General features: G+C 31.5%; 1 protein-coding gene across 5 annotated transcripts in view; it reads left to right on the forward strand.

The window, feature by feature from the left end:
• LOC122712238 (protein sidekick) overlaps positions 1–24,889 on the forward strand; it is a 42,947-nt gene that overhangs the window by 14,123 nt on the left and 3,935 nt on the right. For 3 of the 5 annotated variants that reach the window (XM_043931711.1, XM_043931712.1, XM_043931713.1), the window contains exons 2-13: positions 16,418–16,513; positions 17,286–17,465; positions 17,705–17,918; positions 18,224–18,397; positions 19,149–19,357; positions 19,426–19,576; positions 19,811–19,938; positions 20,066–20,176; positions 21,049–21,168; positions 21,256–21,411; positions 21,551–21,677; positions 21,971–24,879. In XM_043931711.1, coding sequence (XP_043787646.1) covers positions 16,418–16,513; positions 17,286–17,465; positions 17,705–17,918; positions 18,224–18,397; positions 19,149–19,357; positions 19,426–19,576; positions 19,811–19,938; positions 20,066–20,176; positions 21,049–21,168; positions 21,256–21,411; positions 21,551–21,677; positions 21,971–24,879 — 4,575 coding nt within the window. The remainder of the gene's footprint in view (positions 1–16,417; positions 16,514–17,285; positions 17,466–17,704; positions 17,919–18,223; positions 18,398–19,148; positions 19,358–19,425; positions 19,577–19,810; positions 19,939–20,065; positions 20,177–21,048; positions 21,169–21,255; positions 21,412–21,550; positions 21,678–21,970; positions 24,880–24,889) is intronic. The other 2 variants (XM_043931714.1, XM_043931715.1) reach the window with 1 other exon arrangement.

A 24,889-nucleotide genomic window follows, 5' to 3' on the forward strand; every position in this document is an offset into this window, starting at 1 on the left:
GTTAATATTAAAATAAAATTCAATGTATATAAATATACATAAATATATACGTGTCACTTTTAAATTACATATAAAATACATTAAATGACATAAATGACAAATACATTAAATTGCAAAGGGGAGAAAGAATCCTTGGCGAGAAATTGGGTTTTCTTTTATGATTCGTAACAACATCGATATATGTGGAACGAAACGAAATTGTTGAAACTATTTTCGTAAACTTGGCCACGCGAGTACAATTGATTGTGTAACACTAGTCCACAGTTTGTGCGCTGTTATTACCGTTCAACGCATACAGTACGACCACTTTTACCGTGATATTGTGTTTCCGGTACTCGCTTTTGACTTCGCAATATACCTGCCGTGAACGGAGCGATGAAGTGTATACCAAGTGTGGTTTCTCTTTTCTTTTCTTTGGAAAAAACTTTAACATTGCGTGCTCTCGTTGCTTGCCTTTCTTATTATAACAAGAATTGAAGATGAAGAAGAAGAATTAGAGATTTTTAAATTAACAATCTTCAATCTCGAAGTGAATTTTCATTTGAAAGATTTCCAGATTTTTATGTTTCTGAATCAAATAACTTGAAATTACGTCTATTTTAAAAGATTCGAGAATTTTATTTTCCCTTCATCTTTAAAATGCATTTATATTCTTGATGGAACAATTTCCAACAGATGCCAGAGAAAGTTCTTCTTCGATCGACAATGCGGCAAATCCTGCAGCTGTAAGTCCTAAGTAAAATCGTAACAATGGTGAAATATTCTATTACACAGATTCGAATTTCCTTTAAAAAATCCAGGTATAAGTTATCTTTGTGAACACCCTCTACAAATAATCTATAGAACTATTCAGTTAAGTTCTAACTGTGACAATTTACACAGTTTCTATTTAAAAAATTTTGGAGCAGAGAGAATTTTTATGTTTTATATTACTTTATATTATGCTTACAATAAGATTTTATTTAGTAATTATTTTTTTTTTTATAAAATATAATTTTTAAAACATTTTTATTACGATTTCTCAAACTTATTAAAAGAAGAATCTTCCTTATCATTTAAAATCTCACTAAAATTTTACTAAAATTTCGTACAGGAATAGTTAATAGGTTAAGAAGCGTCTTCCCGGAACCCTTAATGATCACTTTTCCTTTTCTTATTGTTAGTTGCACACAGGACAGACAAGTATTTCCTGTCTTGTCAAGCAGAGGAATTACAGTCTCATGAAATTGTTCTCGCGAACGAACTCTCGTAGTAGTACTTACGTACGATCGCCTCGGCCGAACAATTTGTAGAATACGCGCTCGTGTGTATAACGTAGTCCCATCGGTGAGTCCGAGAAACGAACGACACTAGAAAAAGTAGTGGAGGGGGTTAGCTGTTGATGGAGAAGGTAGGGAGGTTGAGACGAAGCAGTGAGCCAAGTTCACGAAGGTAAAATGTGGAAAGAGAGGTCGAAGAAGCCAGAAAAGAAAAAGAATAAAAGGCGAGACAGGATGGTTGTGGAAGGATGGTGGAGAAGGGATAGGAAAGGGACTGACTGCTAGAGAAACTGCTATCACGACATCGATGGAGACTCTATACGTAGAAACATAACCTAACCTAACCTATCGCTCTGGAATTTCTTCTATGTCTTTCTCTGTATGTATGCGTAAATAATTCTTTTTGTAGAAATAATTTTAAGAACGTATTTAAACGTTTCTAAATTACATTTCAAATGATGTATGAAATATTTTTAACGATGCCACAAAATGTTTATGCTTTTTTAACGAACATAAATCTTTTTTACGAATGTAAGACTATATAATGCATTATACATAATCTATCTATCTGGTTTTTTAGATGCTAGTGAATTTTATATTATATCTTTTTATTATTAAAATTTTTAACATTCCAGGAAAAGTTAATTATCATTCTTTGTGTGTTTCATGCTATATTGTTTTCGTCTAGATACTCATCGGCCAATCATTTATATTGAATATGCATTCATTGTGGAGAATTAAAACATAATTACTTGTTTAATTTGATAGCTACCAGAATATAAAATAATTCGAATGTTTAAAGGTTTTTTGTACAAAATATAACTTAGCTTAGCTAAACTTAATTTAACGAGTCGATTACACGAAAACTCATCCTGGTTCTTTTTGCTTGTTAAGGACACTCAAGATGGACCGAGCATAGAGTGAGTTTGTGTGCCAAATTGAACTCGTTCTCTGTCCGTTCTTCTTCCATTAACCGTACAAAATGAAATTAATCTAATGAATAAGGGAATTGTCTCGGATGGTATTTTATCGTGCATAAAAGAAGGCATCGAAGAACGAGAAAGAAACGCAATTTTCGCGCTACTTGAAATGGAAATTGCTGTCCAACTTTTTTTCTTTCTTTTCGTACTTGAGAAAATGATCTATGTTTGAAAATTATTTCGATGATTCAAAATTTTAGCTATCGATTACTTAATAGAAAAACTTTAACCATGAAATTTTCAATTTTATTAATTTTTATCTTTGAAACTGTAGTATTCGTGCAGATCTTTGTCATTATAACGTTGTAAGACGAGATTCGCTCAAGGCCACGAAATGGGATGGTTCGATTCAAAGCTCAATCTTCCACCACTTAACTCTTCGTGCGTCCTTCGATTGTCGGTTGGAATTCACGCAGCGTGGCACGAACAGGGGGATAAATAATTGATCGTAGTAATTGCAATGTCGTGGGCTGAGATGTAAGAAGCACTTAAATGCCATTCGTAGCATAAAATAAGTAGACATATAAATAGTTTTCTCGATGCACATTTGAACTATAACGATAAGATAATTTCCTTATTTACACTAATATTTTAAAAAAGTAGGTATTTCATAAAAATTTTAAATATGTAATCTTTAAATTCTTATGAAATTCAATAATATATATATATATATATAAGTTGGAATTTTTATATAATGGACAAGATGTTTTATTTTTAAAGACTTTATCTCATTACTGATATAAATCTTATTGGCTGAACAAATATTTGCAATTTAAATAAGTGTTAAGTTGAGTCAATCTCTCAGGGACGAACTTATTAAGATCAGAAAGAATTATTTTTTATTTTTCCAAGAAGAATCATATATAATCATTTAGCTTAATAATTAATTATTTATTTAAGCTTAATAATTAATTATTCATTAAAGAAAAAATATTAATATTTTTTAAAGGAAATCTAATCTATTTTATCATTTTAGGTAGAATTTAATCCACTTCACTATCTTATCACACTTCACTATTTTATAACGCTATAACTAAAAACTTTTAATATTGTGCATTCTACATTCGATTGCTTTTCATTTTTCCCCAAAGTATACAATAATTTTTCTCATTCATCAAAATCGATTTGCATAAGATATCGCGTAGAAACGCTTGTGTTTTTACACTCGATTGCCTCCCAGTTTTTGTTTCACTTTTACTCGTGCAAGCTGCGTCGTATCCAACTCGGTAAAACGGCCGGTTAAGAACGCGAGAGCGATGAACTAATTCCGATTCAACAAAGTGCAGTAACCGTTATATAGATATTCCAGTTAATCGATCGACCTTATGCAACGCGGAACTTTGATTTCAGTGCCCTAATCTGGAATCGGTTATCAGACGCGCAAACCTTGTTAATTGCTCAATAGAAGTGTAGATTATTACGTATAATAGGAATTTTAACGATCGTTTATCGTGTAATAATAATAAATTATATCATATTTATAACGATTCATTAAATATAAGAAGAGATGAGAGTCTAACGTTAATTCCAAGTTCATTATTAATTTATAAATTTCAAAGTTATTGAATTTTAATTTGTATAGTATTATGTTGTGAACTGTTTTCCATTTCATTGTTGAATATAAGATCTTTGTTACAACATTATTCGATTCCCACATAAATAATCGAAAGAAATTTCTCTTTCTTCATTGTGTATAATATATCGTGAGAGTGGAAAAAATCAATTTTATAATCAAAATCCTTTCCCAGATATTTCAAAGTTATATAACGCATCCTATTCTTTTCAACTTCCGTTGTTGAGACTTAAATTTTTGGAGCAACTTGTACTCTGTTCCAGTTGCCCAAATCTTTTCATCGATTATCTTCCTTTATCGATAACATGGTCAATGGTTAATATTGTATGGGGAAAAATTTATTAATCGGCTGTTCTCGAAATTAGAGTTTTTTTTTTTCGAATTGGTGAAATTTACTTTTAGTTAAATTTTTGCTCGATTTCTTTGTATATTTTTTTATTTAAAAAGATACTCAATTAATATTCATTTCATTTGATAAGAATTTCTCAGTTATTTTCAATTTCATTTGTTATCATCCGAGCAACCTAATTATGGGTTTTACTTCTTTAAAAAAAAGAACCACACGAAGGAACTTTCTGAACCTTCGTTGAATCTCCTTTAAAAGGAGAAGAAGAAAAGAAGAAAAAAAAAACAGGGTTGAAACGTAATTAAACGATCGACAGAAAAAAAGGATGGAGACGAGAAAGACATCTCGTGACTCGATGGCGTAAAAATATTAGCGTGCACTGTGTTTCTCCCCTCTCCTGTAGAATTTCCTTTCAAAGGGCTTCCTATTCCAAAGCTAGACACGCGATGCCTACGAATTCACGTCCTATTTATGCGTATCGTGAACCTACAATTGCGAACCTCAACCGATTGTTCAATGAACTTTAAACAACTCCGGTTTAAGCCGCATCCTCACGTGTTCGCACGTGCATAATGAAATTCGCACGATTAACTCTGTTAGGACTGTATTCTTGAGTTCTGAACATTGTTCTGGGGACAGGAGATAATTTATTTAACTGTTACTTTGTTTTTTGTCACCGACACAACGTGATATTTATTTTCTTTGCAAGAAAATGTGTAATTATTGATCTTTTTGGATATTTATGGTATATTATTTATTTAATTAGTGTGAAAAAATAATTGTTTTTCATCGTTTTAATTTTCCAATTTTTGAAAATTTTCGATCTTGAAACTTTCGATTCAATTTCTAAATTATAAAAAAAATAATTCTAAAGGGAAACGGAATCGAATTTCGAATCCATAAAAATGCACATTGATATGGAATGGTAACAATCATATTTTTCTTCTTCTATTTACCTTCGTTTCTGACCCCATTTTATAGATTACTCGCATCAATAAGGACAGTATTACCATATCTTTCTTCTCCTCATTTTTGACCCCATTTTGTTAGAATGTATTTATATTCTTATCTATAATTTCATTACATTTCATTTTTTTCTCTTTTTAAATAAATGTATGTGTATAATATAACTAGAACTAAAAAAAATTATAAAGCTAATTTCATTGTATGGAGAAACTTTGTATTTTTTATTTCACTTAATATCTGCTCTTTATAGTATTACGTAACTTATGACTGAAACTTACTGGTGTGGCACACCAATACAAAGAAAATTATTACAGGAATTAACATAATACTTAAAAACTACATACTTAAAAACTTTTTCCTTAAATTTTCATCGTATAAAAGAAAGTTAAATTCTATAAAATTATAGACGATAAAAGGGGTGAAGATTCAGTCGTGGGAATGCACCAACTTGTGAGAATGTTCGCTGAATGGTAGGATTTTCTTCCGTGCTAATTCAAGGTTTTGCTCCGGTGAACGAGTTACTCTTCAACTCTTGAACGTGTGTACATTTTACTCTACGCACATTGCGCATTCTACGTGAGAACATATGATTTCTAGTTACACACTCTGTTGACATAAAAATTACACTGCATAAAGTTACTAGAAAATTAATATAGGGTCTTATCGATTTTCTAGTAATTTTATCTAACTAACCTTAAAGAATTAATATTATTTTTTGATCTCGACTCGATACATTTTTAATTAAAGTTTCAATTATAATTTTCAATATAAATCTGTTTAAATATTCTTTAATTACTTCGTATCGATTAAATTTACCGTTTCAAAGAACAAACGTCACTCGTTACGAATGATACATTTTTATAATTACGATATATTCTATAATTATATATGTATTTCTACAGATGATATATTTTTGTGAGATATAATTTTACCGTTGCTGTTATCTCGTATTAAATATACTATTTTAAAAAACAAACATTATTCATTACGTCAGAAGAAATCTTTTACATGCACGCGAGCAAACTCGTAACGGGGTTGCACGAATTATTATTTGACGTCCGACCAAGAACGAATGGATTGTAATTACCACGTTAAAAGTTTAACTCGCGATTTTCGGTCGCGATAACATGCCAAAAAATATCTCGGTTCATCGACATTATTCTAATTGCGGCCACAGCTTTTAAACAACATTTTTTTTTCTCCTCTACTTTTATGAAAGTAGCACGTGCATTGTTTCAATCTTGGAATAAGATAATCATTTTCACTTTGCATCGCGTGAGCATTATTCGAAGTGATCCTCGTAATTATTATATCGAGAAAGAACATGCCTGTAAAGAAATTTAAGATAAAGCTTGACCTCTTTTCGAATATCTTTATATTTTTCTTTCTTCCTATGTTTAAAACATCGTTTTCCAATTTTTACCTACCAATCTTCCCCTTACATTATATCTTACGTAAAACACTTACGTAAATTAAAATAAATTAATTTTCCACTTTATTCGATCCATTCATTTTATTTCTTTTTAAGCCGGATTTTAACGAACCTCTATCAATTCGATTACCATGTTTCCATGTAACAATAGAGGAATAAAGAAAATCCAGTTTCCAATTCAAAAATTACATAATTCTTTGACGTAGACGCGTCAGAGGAGCACGTCTATCGGCCGGTTGAAGAAACTGGTTTCAGAATACGACGCGGATTGGCATTGGACCTCCGGTGTAATGCACTTGAACGCGATTGCATTGGAGGCAGAAGAGGGGAAGGGTGGTGGAAACTCTCGGTTCTGTCTCGTGGCGGCCGTTTAGACACGTTACCAGGACGGAAAGAGAGATATTTGGCCATCCGCCAGTACGGCCGACCGAAATGAACGAGGTTCACGGTCGGGATCGGAATTCAGAAGCCTGTGCCTCCAAAGTCGGAATGGAATCGTGACCGCGGAAACGGCCGCGCGCGTCCACCCACTTAACCATGGAACGGTGTGCGATGGTTCGGCGGTGTCATTCGTGGCAGACCAGACAGACGCCGTACACTTTATAAAACGACGGCGAGAAAGCGATATCAAGCTGTGACTGAGGATGGATTTTCATCGATCGAGATTTTCTTCGCGCAGGTGACGTTCAACGATTCGCCAGGTTTATGTTTCTGCATTATGCATAGGAGCGTGTAATAGGAGGTGGATCGCACAGTTGCGTGCGCACAGCGTTTGTGGCGGATCCCGTTCACTTGGCCGAGCAGGGAGAGCAAGTGGCACGAGTCAGACCCTTCTGCTTATTTGATCATTTACGGATTCTACGATCGGAGTTTTGTGATTTTTCAATCTCAAATTTTTATATTTTAAAATATTTTGTCGCGTGTAGAATTTTGAACCTATCGAAAAATATTTTAATATTTTAATTAGAAGAGGGAATATTGATTTTTTTTTCTTTATATAGAGTGAATATTTGTGAAGATGAATATATTTTCGAGTCATCGAAGGCATCGCGAATTCTCTTGGAACGCGTTCATCAAAAAAATCGATCCACCATACGTTAATTCTTTATCGATGCCTGTTCGTGTCCACGTGAATTTGTTCAAATAGAAAGTTTCTATTCGATTTCAACGACTGTTTCGACCACGGAAAAGCGATTTCGGGGATCGGATTATTAACGGCAGAAGTTGGAAATTGTTCTTCTCGGAATTGTCTTGTTATTACTGTTAAATGCATAAATGGAAAAATCTATCTTCCAATAACTTTTATAAATTTTATCATATTTCCATCCTTTATCGCTTCTAAAAATTCACATCGCCATTTAATTAAGAGAACAAACATTTTTGCCAAAAAATTCCTCAAAATTTTCTTCAAAGCGCCCAAGTTCCGAGTTTTTGCTTCTCTAAATGGAGGACCAAGCTCCATTTATCATACAAACCAGACCAAACCAACGTTTACTGCTTTCCAATCAAAGATCCGACAATTTACCCCCTGACCCATGAAATATTTTCTCAAAACGGTCAAACGGTCCTGTGCAGTACATAAGAAACAAGAATTACCCCTTACATCTAAGGAAGAATAAATTCAGCGATTTCTCGGTATTGGTAGTCTGGCATGGTGGATGGCTGACTCAGCTTCGAACGGTAGACAAAGGGTGACGAAAGAGGGGTGGGAATTCTCCCGTTTTTTTTCCTTTTTGTTTTTTTTTTTTTTCCCCGTTAAAGGGCCTCGCCTCGAAATAACCACCCGCCGCCGGTTTAGCCGGCGATGAAGTGCACTTATAAACGAAGTGCAGCCAGGAAGCCAAGCGCATATGGTCGCAGGAGGAGGAACAGGCACGGATTCGACCGAGGTGCCACGTGTTCGAGGGTCGATGCACCGTTCATTCGTTCGTTCCTGTTTCTGATGTCCCCACGATTCCCTTTGGGCCACTCTCCTCGCGCACGAGACGAGAGACGACACACACGGCGTGGTAGACGAGGTACGAGGAAAACAGCCGAGCATTGGGTTAGGTTAAGCACGCCCTCCGCTCTCTATTGAGCGTAAACAATGCGGTGAGAGTGGATCTGATTTAAATAACCCTGGCATAACGAACCTTGAACGTACGTGGCGTTTCGGTGGGAACAATTGATTGCGAAAGGTGCATCGTTCTTGTAACACGCGTTTCGAAATCTTTAATAACCTTTTGTGAAAAATTTATTCAAATCTGGGACGGAATAATATGATCGATCGATTTTTTTTTTTGTGCTCAATGTTTTTCTATATGAATTGATTGCGAAAGGTGCGTCGTGCTCGTGCGTTTCGAAATCTTATTAATAATCTTTTGTGAAAAATTTATTCAAATCTGGAATGGAATAATATGATCGATCGATTTTTCCTCAATATTTATTAATTTGATTTTGTATATGAATTGATTGGGAAGAGTTCTCGTAACACGCGTTTGGAAATCTTTAACAACATTTGTGGAAAATCTATTTAAATCTGGAATGGAATATAGAGGTTTATCGTTCAATCGATTTTTGTTAATGTTTATTGATAATTTGTTTATCTTTGTATATCATATATAAAATGTATAAATTTATAGAAATTTATAATTATCATTTCGAAGTATGAAATAATATGTCTATTCTTTGATTCGAATGGCTCATTTCTTTTGCTTCAATTGTTTCTCGAAAGAATAAAGTACCACTCGCATTAAGTGCCTTGCTCTTTTTACTTCTAATGAATTGCAAACAGGGTAGAGGCTACTTTCGTAGAGACGAAAAGTGTGCTTACCGTATGTATTCACACCTGTGTACCCTTATAAGGAGCAGAATGACATTATTGTGTGTGGAGGCTGATGAAAAGAACATACATGCTTCTTCAACGTTATATGCTGTGAATTGTGCAATACATTATTATATCATGCATATTAAAATTCAATTCTTTTCCTATTTTTAAACACAGCAAGAAGGTTTAATTCATTTATCATATCGTATTTTATTATCATTCTATCATATTATAATTCCTATTTTCAAACAGGAAAGAGTCTTGATTTATTTATCATCTTCAATATTTCGAAATTTATTCTATTTAATGAAACAAGTTAATTGATATATCAAACTATTATTTCCAGAAGAAACATCATCAAGTTTCTTTCTTTTTTTTTCTTTTTCCACTTTTGCTTATTTATTCTAATTCCATCGATTCTCCATCTGAATAGAGATTGAATTTCGATGATTAACGATCGCGTTTTGGCGATAGAGCAACGTTTATACGCGTATGGCACGATATCGATTCAATACTGGGAGAAGGAAAAAAAACATGTATGTACGATAGTTGGGCGATTGATCTCGGGATGCACAGAAAAATCGTCCGCTTTGCCAATTTTTCGTCGCGATTTTTCGCCAGTGCCGCATTCTGCCGCACGTCTGCCTATCCTCCAGTTTATCGAATCGTTTCGAACCTCGTCTGTTTGATCGTAAAGACGTCGCAAACATCGACTTATGCCCCCTTATTTCATAAGAAATAGAAATAAAAACCGAAGGAAAATAAAGTAAACAAGATTCGTAATAAAATAACAAACCCTTGTCGATTTTTATCTTCTTCTCACCATTTTTCATCCTCCTCGAACATCCGAGCTTTAATATTTATACGTGTAAAAGTATCACGTCAAAAATACTTGTCCCTTGAGGATTAATCGTTGTTTACATTATCAGGTTAAGTTTTAAAGTGAAAATTCTTCAACTTGTTTAAAAAATGCTTCCTCTGCGGAAGCAAACATAAACCAAAATCGTCTCAAAATTATCCACTATTATCCTTCGGTTAAAAGAAAAGAAAAAAAACATCTTGAAACGAGTCGAGACTTTTCTCATTCTCACGAACGTTTTTAAATTTTTCCCGAATGAAAGAAAAATTTCGAAAAAAGCAACGGCGCGAAAAGAAAAAAAAAATATCTTGAAACGACTCGAGATTTTTCTCATTCTCACGAACGTTTTTAAATTTTTCCCGAATGAAAGAAAAATTTCGAAAAAAGCAACGGCGCGAACGGCTCGCCCGATTTGAATGGCAGAGCGAATTTCGTTTGGATTCGAGTTGGTTCACGCGAGATATCCTGGCCGATAAGCAGCGGAGCCCTCCGCAAAATGTTGCGCATTGCGTCTTACAACACGCAGTGCCAGCTATATAGCTTCCGCCCAGCAGGGTGCATGCCACTTTCTCTCTCTCTCTCTTTCTCTCTGTCTCTCTTCCTCACCCTGCAGTTTGCAGGTGGTCAACCTCCTCGCGCTTTCCTTCCTTGTATCCGCGTTTCTTTCCTCGCTTTCTTCCTTTCGATCGAAGCTTAACCAATGAGCAGAGATCACGGAATTTCTGGCTGCCTTCTTATGCTTAATTTCTCCTTTTTACTTTTTCGTCCTCCTTCCTCCTTTTTCTTGTGTTTGAGGAGGGACTATAGAGGGCGCGGAGAAAGAAAGATGTGTTTGTACAGATGTATGTATTTGAGATGTTTATAGTGGAAAATATGGCGAACAGATTTGAGAGGCTCGTAGCAAAAGCGATCTTCGTCAGATTTCTTTTTTTTTTTTTTTCTTCTTTTGATTTACAATAATAGTGAAACTGACCTATGCTCTTATTGAATTATTGTTTGCATCTATGAAAATTATTATTATCGAAACTGTTTATACGATGGAACGATTCTTTTGAATAATCTTTCCAATTGATTGGAAAGAAAAATTCAAATTTATGAATATATTATTTAAAAAAAAAAAGAAAATTAAACGATTTTAAAATTTATTAAATGTATAAAATACGTATTTATTTTATGTTTGGATGTTCTACTCTCATCATCATTTTATTCAAACCACGATTAAATTCTTCTCCCTCTTCCTCTAACTAAAATTTCTATTTACATTAAACCTAACGATAACTATCATTTACAACGCTCAAGTTGGAACGTACACTTCCAGTCGCAACCCCCTCATTTAAAAGGCCTTAATGAAAACGTTTACACGTCCTGTCGGGTTTAAATCATTGGGGAGGCGTAGGGAAAGCGATCCATCGAGGTCGAGTTCACTTTCAGTGAAAACTTCAACCCTCGTGGAAAGTGTTTTTAGGGAGGAAGGAGAGCTTCTCTCGAACAGATCCGGTATATCCTCGATTATATACCGTTAGTAAAAGCAGATTATCCATGCCCTTGCACATATATATATATATATATGTCTCTCTCTCTGTCTCGTTCTTGTGCGTAAACGCGTATCACCTCTCTCTTTCTATCTTTCGCTATGTTCGGTGTGACAGCTGCGGTGCTTAAAATAGGGGTTCGGTGGTTCAGCAACGTGCATCTTTGCTTTTGTACAGCCACGATAACGCGAGCATGTGCCAGGGTAAATCGTGCAAACGATCGTCATATTGAATAAACCTGATTTTTCCATTCATAAAGCCCGTTGTTCAGCAGCCTTTGCGAACTATGATGATCAACTGTACGTACGATCGGGAAATCTGTTTTAACTCGTCGATTGTTGTCCGGTACGAAATAGATGTGGCAATCGACGATGCAATAAAAATCGAAGGGTTCGTAATAAAAAAAAAATGAGTCTTGTAAATTTTTATTTTATTTTTCTTTTTTTTTTTTTTAAGAAGAGAAAAATAATTTGATATTTTTAATTTTTATTTTAGATAGATTTTAGAAGAATTATTTATTTACATTTATTAATTGACAAAGTAGACGAGGATTGTTTTTAACGTGACAAATAAGTAATTTTAAGTAACGAACTGTACCATATGTTCGACAAGTTATTGGTACGCTATATTAAATTCATTACACGCAAAATTTGAGCCAAATTGGTGAACCAAAGGTCGTGCACGCCCCTTTCAGGTTAATAATTGATACGATCGATACGGGGACATTAACGATTCATGATCATATTTATTGGAACTTAAATAATTTTCCAAATTTTAATGGAAAAGAATTTTTATCGATTATCCAGCATTTGAAAGAAATAAAAATTATTTGTATTTCACTTATCGATCGAATTCAGGCTGGTTACCGAACAAGTTGCTCGACAAAACACGTTGCTATATCATTAACTATGCACATCCGTCTCACCGACAAAAGGGTAAACTCGGAGATCCTGTTTGAATTTTTTTTTTTTTAATTCAAATATCTTTTGTAGCTTCCCTTCTATTGTTGTATAAAATTTTATTTTATAATGAGCAGATTTGATCCTAATTTTTTTCTAAAAATTAAATCATACGTAAAAAAGAAAAAAAAAATATTATTTTGTAATATAAATGGTAATATTATTGTAATATTATTTTATAATATAAATGGAAGAAGAAAGTTTTCAAAAAACACTTATAAAAACCGTCATGGCGAAATGTTTTTGAACGCGGAAATACGTAATATTTTCCATGTTTCGAACTATTCCTTGGAATTCAAGCAGTTTCCAGGTCATTGTGAAATTTCTTGTCCTTTTTTCCACTGTTTTATATATATATCCTGAATATCGTTCGCGGTGACGCGAACTTTCCAAATTGTAAATTCAAAAGAGATTGCATAAAATGGCGAATACCGCGAATTCTCAGACATACCGTATTTGAACGAATATCCGATATTCATTTTTAAATTACATATGCATGCAATCGTCTTGTTCGATTTGAAATTATAAAATAGAATTATGAATATGAGATATTATAATATTCAAATTTCTGTTACAAGTATAAGAGGCTTCGTCTAATAGACTTTCTAATTTCTAATTACTTCCTCGTAATTATCTCGTACATTCAACCTTGTACAATTAGTATTTCAGAAAGATAAGAAGATGATGTGAATGTTTATATGTATATGATAAAATTATAATAATGATAATTAATGGAATGGAAACTTTTCAGCGATCACTTTCTATAGATAAAAAGAAAATAAAGGAGATAAAATATAAAAACAAATAAAACAGTACGTATTTCAATGCGTGTGGAAAAGAATTTTCGATTCGTTATATTTTACTCGTGTATACAAGACTTAATAAGAAACAGCGCGATGTAAGAGCAACACCCGTTGTGCTCCACTTAATAAAGCTCTTCGAGTATCGCTCTTTGAGTTGCTATAAGCAGCATATGAAGCTGGTGTTTCTTATTTCAGCCTGACCGCATTAAAGTTCCGTCTTATTTCGGCGCGTCGAAGAAAATCAGCTCGTCTCATTTTTCCATGGCGGATGTCTCGTCTGAAAAAAAAAAATATTAGACTTATTTATCGCTCTCGATTTTCGTATACGTCAAGCTTCTTTTGGACGACAGCTTGTTATGCAATTCAATATTTCGTAAATTTCGATGTAAATTTTTTCGAATTTATTCATTTGATTTATATTTGACAATCATAATCATTAAATTAAAATAAAAAATTTCATCCTTTCGACGAACGAGTAGGGATACATTTATGATACATTTTTTTTTTCAAAATTTATCGTCTTCCTGTAAAAAATATGCTCTTTGATTTAAGAACAGGATAATATCTCTGTGAGAAAAAAAATAAAGATACCGCTATCGCGTATGTGTAATAAAACGAGAGAGAAATTGTGTATTTTACAAAATAAAAGTATACTTATCGTACCTATAATTCATCATCGTCATCGTTCAACCTAACGCGACTGATTATACGATCGTGAAAATAAAAACTGTCAACCAAGCGCGACCGTCTAGGTTAATGTTTGAAAAATAATAGTCGATCATTTTTTTCCTTCCTTATGCATTTTATCTTTCAACGGGAACAAAATTGGTACTTCTTGTTTAAGAAAATTATTACCGAGACGACAGTCGATTATTTTTCCACTTTTTATTTTTTTTATTTATTCGTTATAATTTATCAATCTGTTGGGATGTTATTCCTGTTATTCTTACTGAATCTCTATTCAAAATGATCTTTTTTATTTTATTTGTAACTCGAAATAAAGTTTTAAATTGCTGAACTTATCTTCTAAAAAAAGATTTGTCGTCTGAAATAAATATTTACCAAATCTTTCTAATTATAATTAAGTTTTAATACATTTGATGATGAATGGTTCAAACGATTGGCGATAGATGTCTGATTAATTTCTATTTTCTCGCAAGTAATTTTTTCTATCTTAACTTTTATATAAAGAAAGAAATTTCAAATACAAATATTTTACGTGTTTACGAATAGGGATTTAAGAATCTCTAAAATGAAAAATAGCGTTATAATTTCTGAAACTTGTAGAAAGTCTCAGATCAAAATTAAGATACTAAGAATCAAAATAATTCTGTCAGAAAAAGAAAATACGAGCCGTTTGTACGAGTGAAAATGTTTGTTTTTTTTCCGTCGCTCGTTCGAGATTAAAAATTGTTATCCACTCTTCTGTCCAAACATCTAGAAATTTGAGAACGTAACATCATCGTCGTAAAATATTCATGATCGTTTATACAATCGAAGAAGACTTTTCTGAAAAAATAATCATTTCACGAGTTGCTTCAATTATGCTTCATTAATGTGTCAATATTCAATCAGTTTTTAATAAATCTTAATCACGTTAATAAGTTACTAATTTGCAAAGTTAATATCGTACAGCATTATTTATCTTTCTATAGATGCTAAATAAAAATTAACAGATAGTTGTTAACGAAATGACAAATAGTTGTCGAACACATTGAATAGAAATTTAATGTTGAGACTTGTGCAATTTATCTCGCGATTATTTTTCTCCGCAGAAAACTATGAATTAAAAAAAAATTTTTAAATTTTCGCTTTCTCGATTGACTGCCATATTTAAAAAATACAATCACGCGTGTTAGATTCTACAGGAAAAATACGGTTCAAAATTTTTACATTTTAATTACAAAATTTTATATTTTTCTACATTACTTAAACTATCATGAGTATATGAACTAATTTAAAGTTCATAATCGCGCGAATTCCAATGTACTGCAACTGGGGACGATTCATAAAGTTATAGGTTATGGCGCGTACGTGCATTATGCTCAAATTCCATGCTACAACGACTGAGTCATCAGGTTTAGGCGTGCGTAATTTACGGTGTACCAAAAGGATGAAGAGAAGAGGAAAGAATGCGAACAGCCGGATGCCGTAGACCCGAGTCACATGGTCGTAAGCCGACACGTGCACCCTCTTTTCTGATACGGTCCGATGATTTTTAAGATGGGGGCGCGGTGGACTTTCTCATCGGCTAACCGACGAATCTACCGCAACGTCCAACATCGTTTCCCTCGATCTTCCTCTTTGTTTCTTCGCTAATTGTTCTTCCATGTACACTTTTTCGTTAATTGTCTCCGAAAGTTTGTTTCGTTTCGCAGAATTTTGTTAAATAGATGAAAAGGTTTAAGATAAGAGAATTTAAGATATCTTTAAAATGTTTTAATAATAATAATCGTCTTGACAATTCTTTTTATATAACATAACGTAGAAAAAAAAAAATTATAACTCATATATCAATTTAAGTTTTCACAAAAAAATTGTTAAGAAATGAGAATTAAAGCTTTTATGTAATATTCAGAATTGATTCTTTGAAGACTTTTTTATTTTTTACTAATTCAAAGCCTATTTGTGAAGTACTTTAGAAATCATTTCTCATATAATCTCTTTTTTTAATTTTTGAAATATTAAATTTTCTTGAAGATCTTTAATTTAAGTTAATATTTTAAGTTATAAGGCTTATATAAGTTTTAAGTTTATGAAAACCATTTAAAAATGTCTATTTGAAATTATATTGATTTATTCATTCATATTTTCAATACGATAATATAAAATCAGACTTTTCACAAGTAATGGAAAATAATTGAATTGCATATTGGAATCCACTTTTTCGATCTTTTTGCAGAGACTCTCCAGGAACCACGATTCACCACTCAACCTTCCAGCAGCGGCAATATTCTTAGTGAAAATCGAACGAAATTTCTGCAGTGTCAAGCGAGGGGTAAGTAGGAAACGTAGCATGGATGTACTTGAGAAGATGCGACCCGGAAGTGATGATTTCAAATTTGTGAAGAATCTCTTCACCATAATTTTACCGCGATATTATATTTCTTCAAAGACAAATGGATTAAAAAAAAATTTCTTTTTCTTGAAATTTTACTCCAATGTTTCCATTAAATTTCAGATTAAATTAATATAAAAATTTTTATATTGCAAAAAATAAATTTTTCATTCATATTGCAATAAATTCACTGTATGCTTTATGCATATGAAAAAATAATAGATTTAATCCTATAAAAAGATTTATTTATCTATAAAAATAAGTTACCAAATTTTCCCATGTTTTTTTTTTTTTAAATATCGAATAACAGCCGGATGGGACGGTGACCATATGAAGCCTTATAGTTACAGTCTGGTGCTGTAACGTGATAATATGACCCTGTACTAATAGTATTAGGTCGTTATATTGCATATATATATTTATTTATTTTTTTACTTCTCTCGGTCAAAAAAGAAATGCCCATAGTATCTGTAAATAAAATTAACACTTTGACTCATTTGTGACATTTAAACTTGGAATAATCATAATTTATGTCGTAAAAATATAGAAGTGGTGTGAATTGCGATAATTTGTTAAAAATTTACAAGTTTGAAATCCTCATTATGTGTTATATGTATATATGTATAATAAATTTTATATAAGATTTATCTCTAATTCGGTAAAAGAGAGATTTCATATTTAGGATTTTAATAATTTACATTTCCGTTTTTAGGAAATCCTCAACCAAAATACAAATGGTTCAAGGATGGTGTGCCTCTCAGCAATGAGCTTACTTCAGAGATTTATTATCGAATACAAAGTACACGTAGAGAAGACGCAGGAGTGTATCATTGTGTAGCCACAAACGATGTAGGATCTATTTTTAGTGAAAGAATTACATTTGCAGTAGCTTGTACGTATAAATTAAATATAATGATATTATGTGTAAAAAATTTGATAAATATAAATTATTTCTTTGAATGAAAAATTCTAAATTTTAATTTAATCGTTTCCAAATTTTAACTTACATTGTTAGAATTGTTAGAATTCAAATGCTCTGATTATTATGGAACAACGTATTATTATGTTTCATTGCAGTAAATGCATACAGTGCAACGAAATTAATATTTGTAATAATGTTATTTTATTCAGATATGGGGTTGTTCGAGGATCTAACAGAGAGAATAGTGAGCGTGAAATCAGGCAGCGCGGCTGTTTTAACACTGCCACCGATAGAAAGCCATCCTGCACCTGACGTTACATGGTTCACGTCCGATGGATCGTTGTTGTATGGCATAAAATATGCGTCTGTTCATCACACGTTACTTATCCTGAACGCGTCCGAAAGTGATCAAGGCTTGTACAGGTTCGTATCAAAGTAAACTGATAGTCAATGAAGTTGTAAAGATAGATATAAATTTTACAAATTGAGATTCTTTATGACGTATTTGAGAAAAAAATGATTGAAAATATATCTCATCGTATCATAATACAAAATAAATTTTTCTAGATAAATTCTTTTTTATAATATAATTATAGACAGATATATTTAATTATTTTTCTTTCTTTTTATTTATTTTTTTTTCTTAATATTGGTTTTGATCTTTCGATATCCATTTAGATTAAAATTTTAAGTTGTTTTTTTTATACTTTGTTAATTTGTTGAATTAGGGCCAGAGCTATTAACACACAATTGGGCAAAGAGGAGAATAGTCCGTTTTTTAAATTGCAAATTACGGGAGATGTCAACGCCGAAGTAGCGCCAACTATCATAGTGAAACCGCAGGATACTCAAATTATCAAGGACCAAGATGTTACGTACATACATTGTATCGCTAATGCCAGGTAATTTTTTATCGAAAAAAATATATGTGAAACAAATGATACGTATTTGATAAATATATAATATTACTTTTCTATATTTTCAAAATTACATGTACATATTATTTCACATCTAAATATTTTTAATTATATATATATATATATATATATCATATTGTGTTCAATTTAAGAAAAAAAAAAAATATAAATATAATTTATATATTGTCTTTATTATTTTATATTATTAGTGTCTTTATTAATTTAAATTTTTTAAAATTTATATTAATAAATAATATATATATATATATTTAATTATAAATTTATATAATTATTTTTTTCTTTTAAAATGTAAACTATGAAATAACAGTGGCAATAGAAATCTTAGAATTTCTTCATATATAAAATCTAAAAAATGTAAAATAACTTTTGAAAAAAGTAAATTTTAAAAATACAAAATATAAAATTTTTAAAATACAAAAATTTTTAAAAATACAAAATACAAAATTTTTAAAATACAAAATAAACAAAATATATTATTTCAAATAATATATTTTAAAGATACACATTAAAAAGTTTGTTAAGAAAAAAAAAAGAAACAGAAAAAATATTTATATTTTTCTGTTCTGAAAAAAATATCTTCACATCCTTTCCTTTCTAAAATAAATAATTAATAAATAAATAATACATTATTAAAGTTCAATAGATTACCTCAAAATCATTCTATGCGTAGAAATTACGTAGAAACATGCTTGAAGTATTATTCGGGTAATTTTAGATCTCTTCATGAATTACGAACTTTGTGGACGAAAGATGGGATCCCCATTGAGAACTCGAGGATATCATACAGTTTTAACGATTCGTGGAATAGAACTTTGGCGTTGATATCAGCAAACATAACTTACACTGGTGTGTATTCGTGTCACGTGGATTTAAGAAGTGGCGAATATCCCACGATGAATGCGAGCGCGAAAGTTGTCGTATACGGTAATTATATTATAAAAATTCTGAAATTTGTATTTATTATTAATTAAATATATATTATAAATTTTCAGAAAAACCAATGTTTATAACGGAATTGAAACGAGAGACTCTTAGCGATTATGGATCAACTGTAACGTTACCATGTGATGTTGTCGGAGTTCCTCCTCCTAAAATCACTTGGTTCAGAAATGCAGAACCTGTAGATCATCTCCTTGGATCCAGGTATGATTTAGGAATTTTTAATCAGATAAGATAATATTGATTAATATTGATTATATATAGTAAATTATCAACAATAATTCTAATAGATACTTTCTATATAAATTATTTTAATTAAACTCCATTGTTTATCATTTAAAATATTTTAATTGAAATCACTAAATTCTAAAAATACTTCTTTCAATCTCTCATTTTTTTGTCTTCTATTATTATACAAAAAAATATATTTATTTACAGATATGCAATGGAAGAAGATGGGTCTTTGACAATTAAAAAATTAACTATGAGTGATTCAGGGATGTTCCAGTGTCTTGCTTCTAATGAAGCTGGTGAAGCATCTAGTTACACTTGGTTAAAAGCAAAAAGTTAGTACATAAATAATGAAATTACATATAATCATATAATATATTATAATTATTTTTCTTTTTTATTTTGTTAGTCAAACGATGTTTGTTTATATTTATTATAAATGACGTGTTTTTTATGGGGCAGAAGGATTAGAAAGCAGACTGAAAAACAGAGTTATCCGCTGGGCAGCTGGCTACAATGTAGTCAGAGTTCGCCAATCTGATCGCCGTTTTAAGTTCTCTCAATATCCAGACAGTAAGATTCTAATAACAAGTCGCCATGAAATCCACTTCCTTTTGAAATTATCCCGGGCACATGCTTGAAGAATGCATATCACATCACAATATTTGCTTTTATCAGCTGTTAGCCGTGTTTTTTTTTCTAGTAGTTATAGTTTGCAAATATATTTGCAAAGCACGATAGTTTCTTTGTGTGTAAAACGCGTTATTTTTTGAAAAATTATAGAAAATATACAATATATTGAACAAAAAACAAGTATAATATGTTTAGTTGTAATTAATATTAGAAAAACAAGAAACATTTTTCTTAATACTAGTTATATTTCTAAAGTATTATATTATGATATACATTCCTTATTATTTAAAATGAAATTAATATGATTTTTTTGCTATCTATAATTTAGATAAATTATTTTAATTAATTTTAATCTTTGCACTTATTTCTGCCATAATGAAGAAATATCAATATATATCATAAATAACAAATTCTAGATTAGGAAAGTATTTTTAAGACAAAGATTTTAAAAATTAGTTATATTTGTAGTTGTACTGCAAAATATAATTTTTTAATTTTTATGTAAGTAATTTAATTTTTAATGAAAATAATATTTCAGTAATACAATATTATTATTAATTGAAATTAGATATGGGTAAATTCAGTGTTTTCCATCATATATGAATTAATGATATTCTATATTAAATTATTTTTTATTTTTTAATTTATTGTTATTATTATTTATAAAGTGTTTAATAATGAATGATATATTGAAAAACACTGAAACGGGAAAAGTTTATTTTTTATGATCGATTGTTTCTGCCTTTTTTTTATGCATGTAATTTTTAATATTTACAAACAAAATATTAATATATTTAAATTATTGTTTTCAGCATCTGGACCAATCATGGAAAATGGTCCTCAAAATCAAACTATATTAGATGGAAAAGATGCAACTTTAACATGTAATGCAGTAGCAGCTCCAATACCTAACACTACATGGATTTATAATGGTAAATCAGTAATTATTAAATTAATTAATAATTTATAATACAAATATATTATATGAAAATCGATAAATTATTTTAATTCATTAATAGATACGATAACCGTGGAAATCGCTGGAAGAGTACAGGTTTTAGATAATGGAGATCTTTTGATTGCTGCTGTAAAACCAAATGATGCCGGAAAATATACTTGTATTCGTGCGAACGAAGCTGGTTCTGTAAATGGTTCAGCATATCTTAGTGTTTTAGGTAAAATATGCTTTATAAATATTAGAATAAAAAAAAATATTATATATATATATATATTTCTTAGAAAGATTATTATACAATATGTATATATATATTAAACATTATTTTCCTTTTGGTATAAAAATTTAATTGATTTTAGTTCGAACACAAATTATTCAACCACCTGTTGATACGTCCGTTCTTCTCGGTTATACTGCAGAATTACAATGTAAAGTCTCCAATGATCCAAGTGTTTTATATGATATAGCATGGTTTCACAATTCACAGTATGTATCATTATATTAATATTTTTTTAATTATTTTTTAATTATTTTTTATAAATATAATTTTTTTAAAAGTTTATGATCAAGATTGTATTTCAATATTGTAATAATAGAAAGAAAAATAAAAAAAAAGAAAAACAATAAGAATTTTATATTTTATTATTGTTTTTCTTTCTTATCTAATTTGCTAATTTGATTAATAAAATTATTTCTTTTTTCTTTTAATTCTATTATGTCTATATTAGATGTACTATCAATCATTTCATTGCCAATCATTTTTTTTATTGTTTTCATAGAGTAATAAATACACAAGCTAGTCAAAGAGTAAAGATGCGAAACGATGGTACATTGGAAATAGCAGCTGTACGTGCTTCTGATGTGGGTGAATACATGTGTTCTGTAGTTTCACCAGGAGGAAATGAAACTCGATCCGCTCGTCTTAGTGTAATCGAATTACCATTTGCACCAATAAACGTAATGGCTAATCGAGTTGAGCGGATTTCTCCTCGCACTATAAATGTTAGTTGGGTTCCAGGATTTGACGGAAATAGTCCAACAAAAAAGTTTATCGTTCAAAGACGGGAGGTTTCTGATCTTGGACCCATACCTGATTCCGCATTAAATTGGATTATCGAGTGTAATAATGTTTCAGCCCAAAGTCGTTGGGTAATATTGAACAATTTAAAAGCTGCTGCAGCATATCAGTTTCGAGTGACTGCAGAAAATAGCGTTGGTGAAGGACCTCCATCAGATCCCAGTAATGTAGTAGTCCTTCCTCAAGAACCTCCAAGTGGACCACCAGTAGGATTCGTTGGTTCTGCTCGATCATCTTCAGAAATAATTACACAATGGCAACTTCCATTAGAAGAATATCGAAATGGCCATATCTTAGGATATGTTTTAAGATATAGATTATATGGTTATAACGACAATCCTTGGACCATACAAAATATTACTAACGAAGCACAAAAAAATTATCTTATTACTGATCTAATTACATGGAAAGATTATATTGTCCAGATAGCAGCTTATAATGATAAAGGAGTTGGAATATTTACCGAAGGATTGAAGATTAAAACTAAGGAAGGAATACCAGAAGCTCCACCGACTAATGTAAAAGCAAAAGCCATGAATTCAACAGCAATAAAAGTCTGGTGGAAGCCCCCGAATCCACAAAAGATTAACGGAATAAATCAAGGCTATAAATTACAAGCTTGGATTGGCAATAATTTTACTGAAGCGAATGAATATAAATCGATGACTGTACCACCCAGTTTATTTGATCCTCTTGCCGAACAAAGTGCTATTATGACTGGTTTAAAAAAATATACTTTATACAATATAACTGTATTATGCTTCACTGATCCAGGTGACGGTGAAAAAAGTTCTCCCGTTCAAATTCGTACACGCGAAGATGTACCTGAAGAAGTAGAAAATTTACAATTCGAGAATATAAGTGATCGTTCGCTTACCGTTAAGTGGAATCCTCCTCAAGAGATTAATGGAATACTTATATTCTATCAATTAAAATATATGATCAAAGATATGCCGGATTCTCTACGAATAGAAAACTTTACATCGGATGTTCTATCAGCTAAAATTGAACATTTACAAGCAATGACACATTATAGATTTGAAGTTGTTGCATGGACATCAATAGGACCTGGAAAACCGGCAGTAGCTGTCATTCAATCAGGTGTTGAGCCCGTTCTTCCTGAACCTCCAACTAAATTGGCATTGTCTAATATTGACGCATTTTCTGTCGTTCTTCAATTTACGCCAGGATTCGATGGTAATTCGTCCATAATAAAATGGACAGTACAAGCACAAACCACTCGAAATACAACATGGTATAATATATATGAAGTCTCAGATCCTGATGCTAGTACAATTACTGTAGGTAGCCTAATTCCATTTATGCAGTATAAACTACGATTAATTGCTAATAATGTAGTTGGTGCTTCTCAACCATCCGAACCAACGAAAGAATTTCAAACAATTCAAGCACCACCATCGCATCCTCCTCGAAATGTTACAGTTCGTGCAATGAGTGCTACAGAATTGCGTGTTAGATGGATTCCATTACAGCAAATTGAATGGTATGGAAATCCAAGAGGATATAATGTTACCTACACTGAAGTTCGGACAAAAAAATCAAAAAGCATAACTATAGAAGATCATACAGCAAATTCCTATATCTTAGAAAATATGGAAGAATACGCTCTTTATGAAGTTGTAATGCAAGCATTTAATGATGTTGGATCATCAATGATAAGTCCAAAAGCTATTGAAAGAACTCGTGAATCAGTTCCTTCAATGGGACCTATTAACGTGGAAGCTAATTCAACATCTTCCACTACTATATTAGTTAGATGGGGCGATGTTCCTATAGAACATCAAAATGGACAAATAGAAGGATTTAAAGTTTATTATGGGTCAAATGCTAGATCAGCATTCCAGTATAAAAACATTCCTAGTAATACAACATTTACAACAACTTTAACAGAACTTCGAAAATTTGTTCAATATCATATACAAGTTTTAGCTTATACAAGACTTGGCGATGGTACTTTAAGTACTCCGCCAGTTAGAGTACAAACATTTGAAGATGCTCCTGGACCTCCTTCAAATGTGTCATTTCCTGATGTAAGCTTTACTACTGCTCGCATTATTTGGGATACTCCAGAAGATCCAAATGGAGAGATTCTTGCCTATAAAGTCATGTTTCATTTAAATAATAGTCAAGATCATCAATTTTCAAAAGAGTTTCCTGCATCAGATAGAACTTTTAGAGCAACTGGGCTAGAACCAGAAAAATATTATATGTTCTCAGTAACAGCACAAACAAGATTAGGTTGGGGAAAAACAGCATACGCTCTTGTTTTCACTACAAATAATAGAGAACGCCCACAAGCACCATCAATGCCACAAATTAGTCGATCACAAATACAAAGTAGACAGATAACATTTACTTGGACACCAGGTCGTGATGGATTTGCTCCATTAAGATATTATACAGTACAACAATCAGAAAATTCAGGACCATTTCAAATTATTCCTGAAAGAGTAGAACCAACTTTAACTTCGTATACAGCAAATAATTTGAAACCTTTCACTTTTTATCAATTCCGAATACAAGCAACTAATGATATAGGTCCTTCAACTTGGAGTACAGAATCTGTTCAAGTTCAAACTCTACCAGCAGGTAAATTAAA

The sequence above is a fragment of the Apis laboriosa genome, unplaced genomic scaffold (assembly GCF_014066325.1).
Source record: "Apis laboriosa isolate Shangri-la unplaced genomic scaffold, ASM1406632v1 scaffold1_cov151, whole genome shotgun sequence".
In the NCBI taxonomy this organism is placed as follows: Eukaryota; Metazoa; Arthropoda; class Insecta; order Hymenoptera; family Apidae; genus Apis; species Apis laboriosa.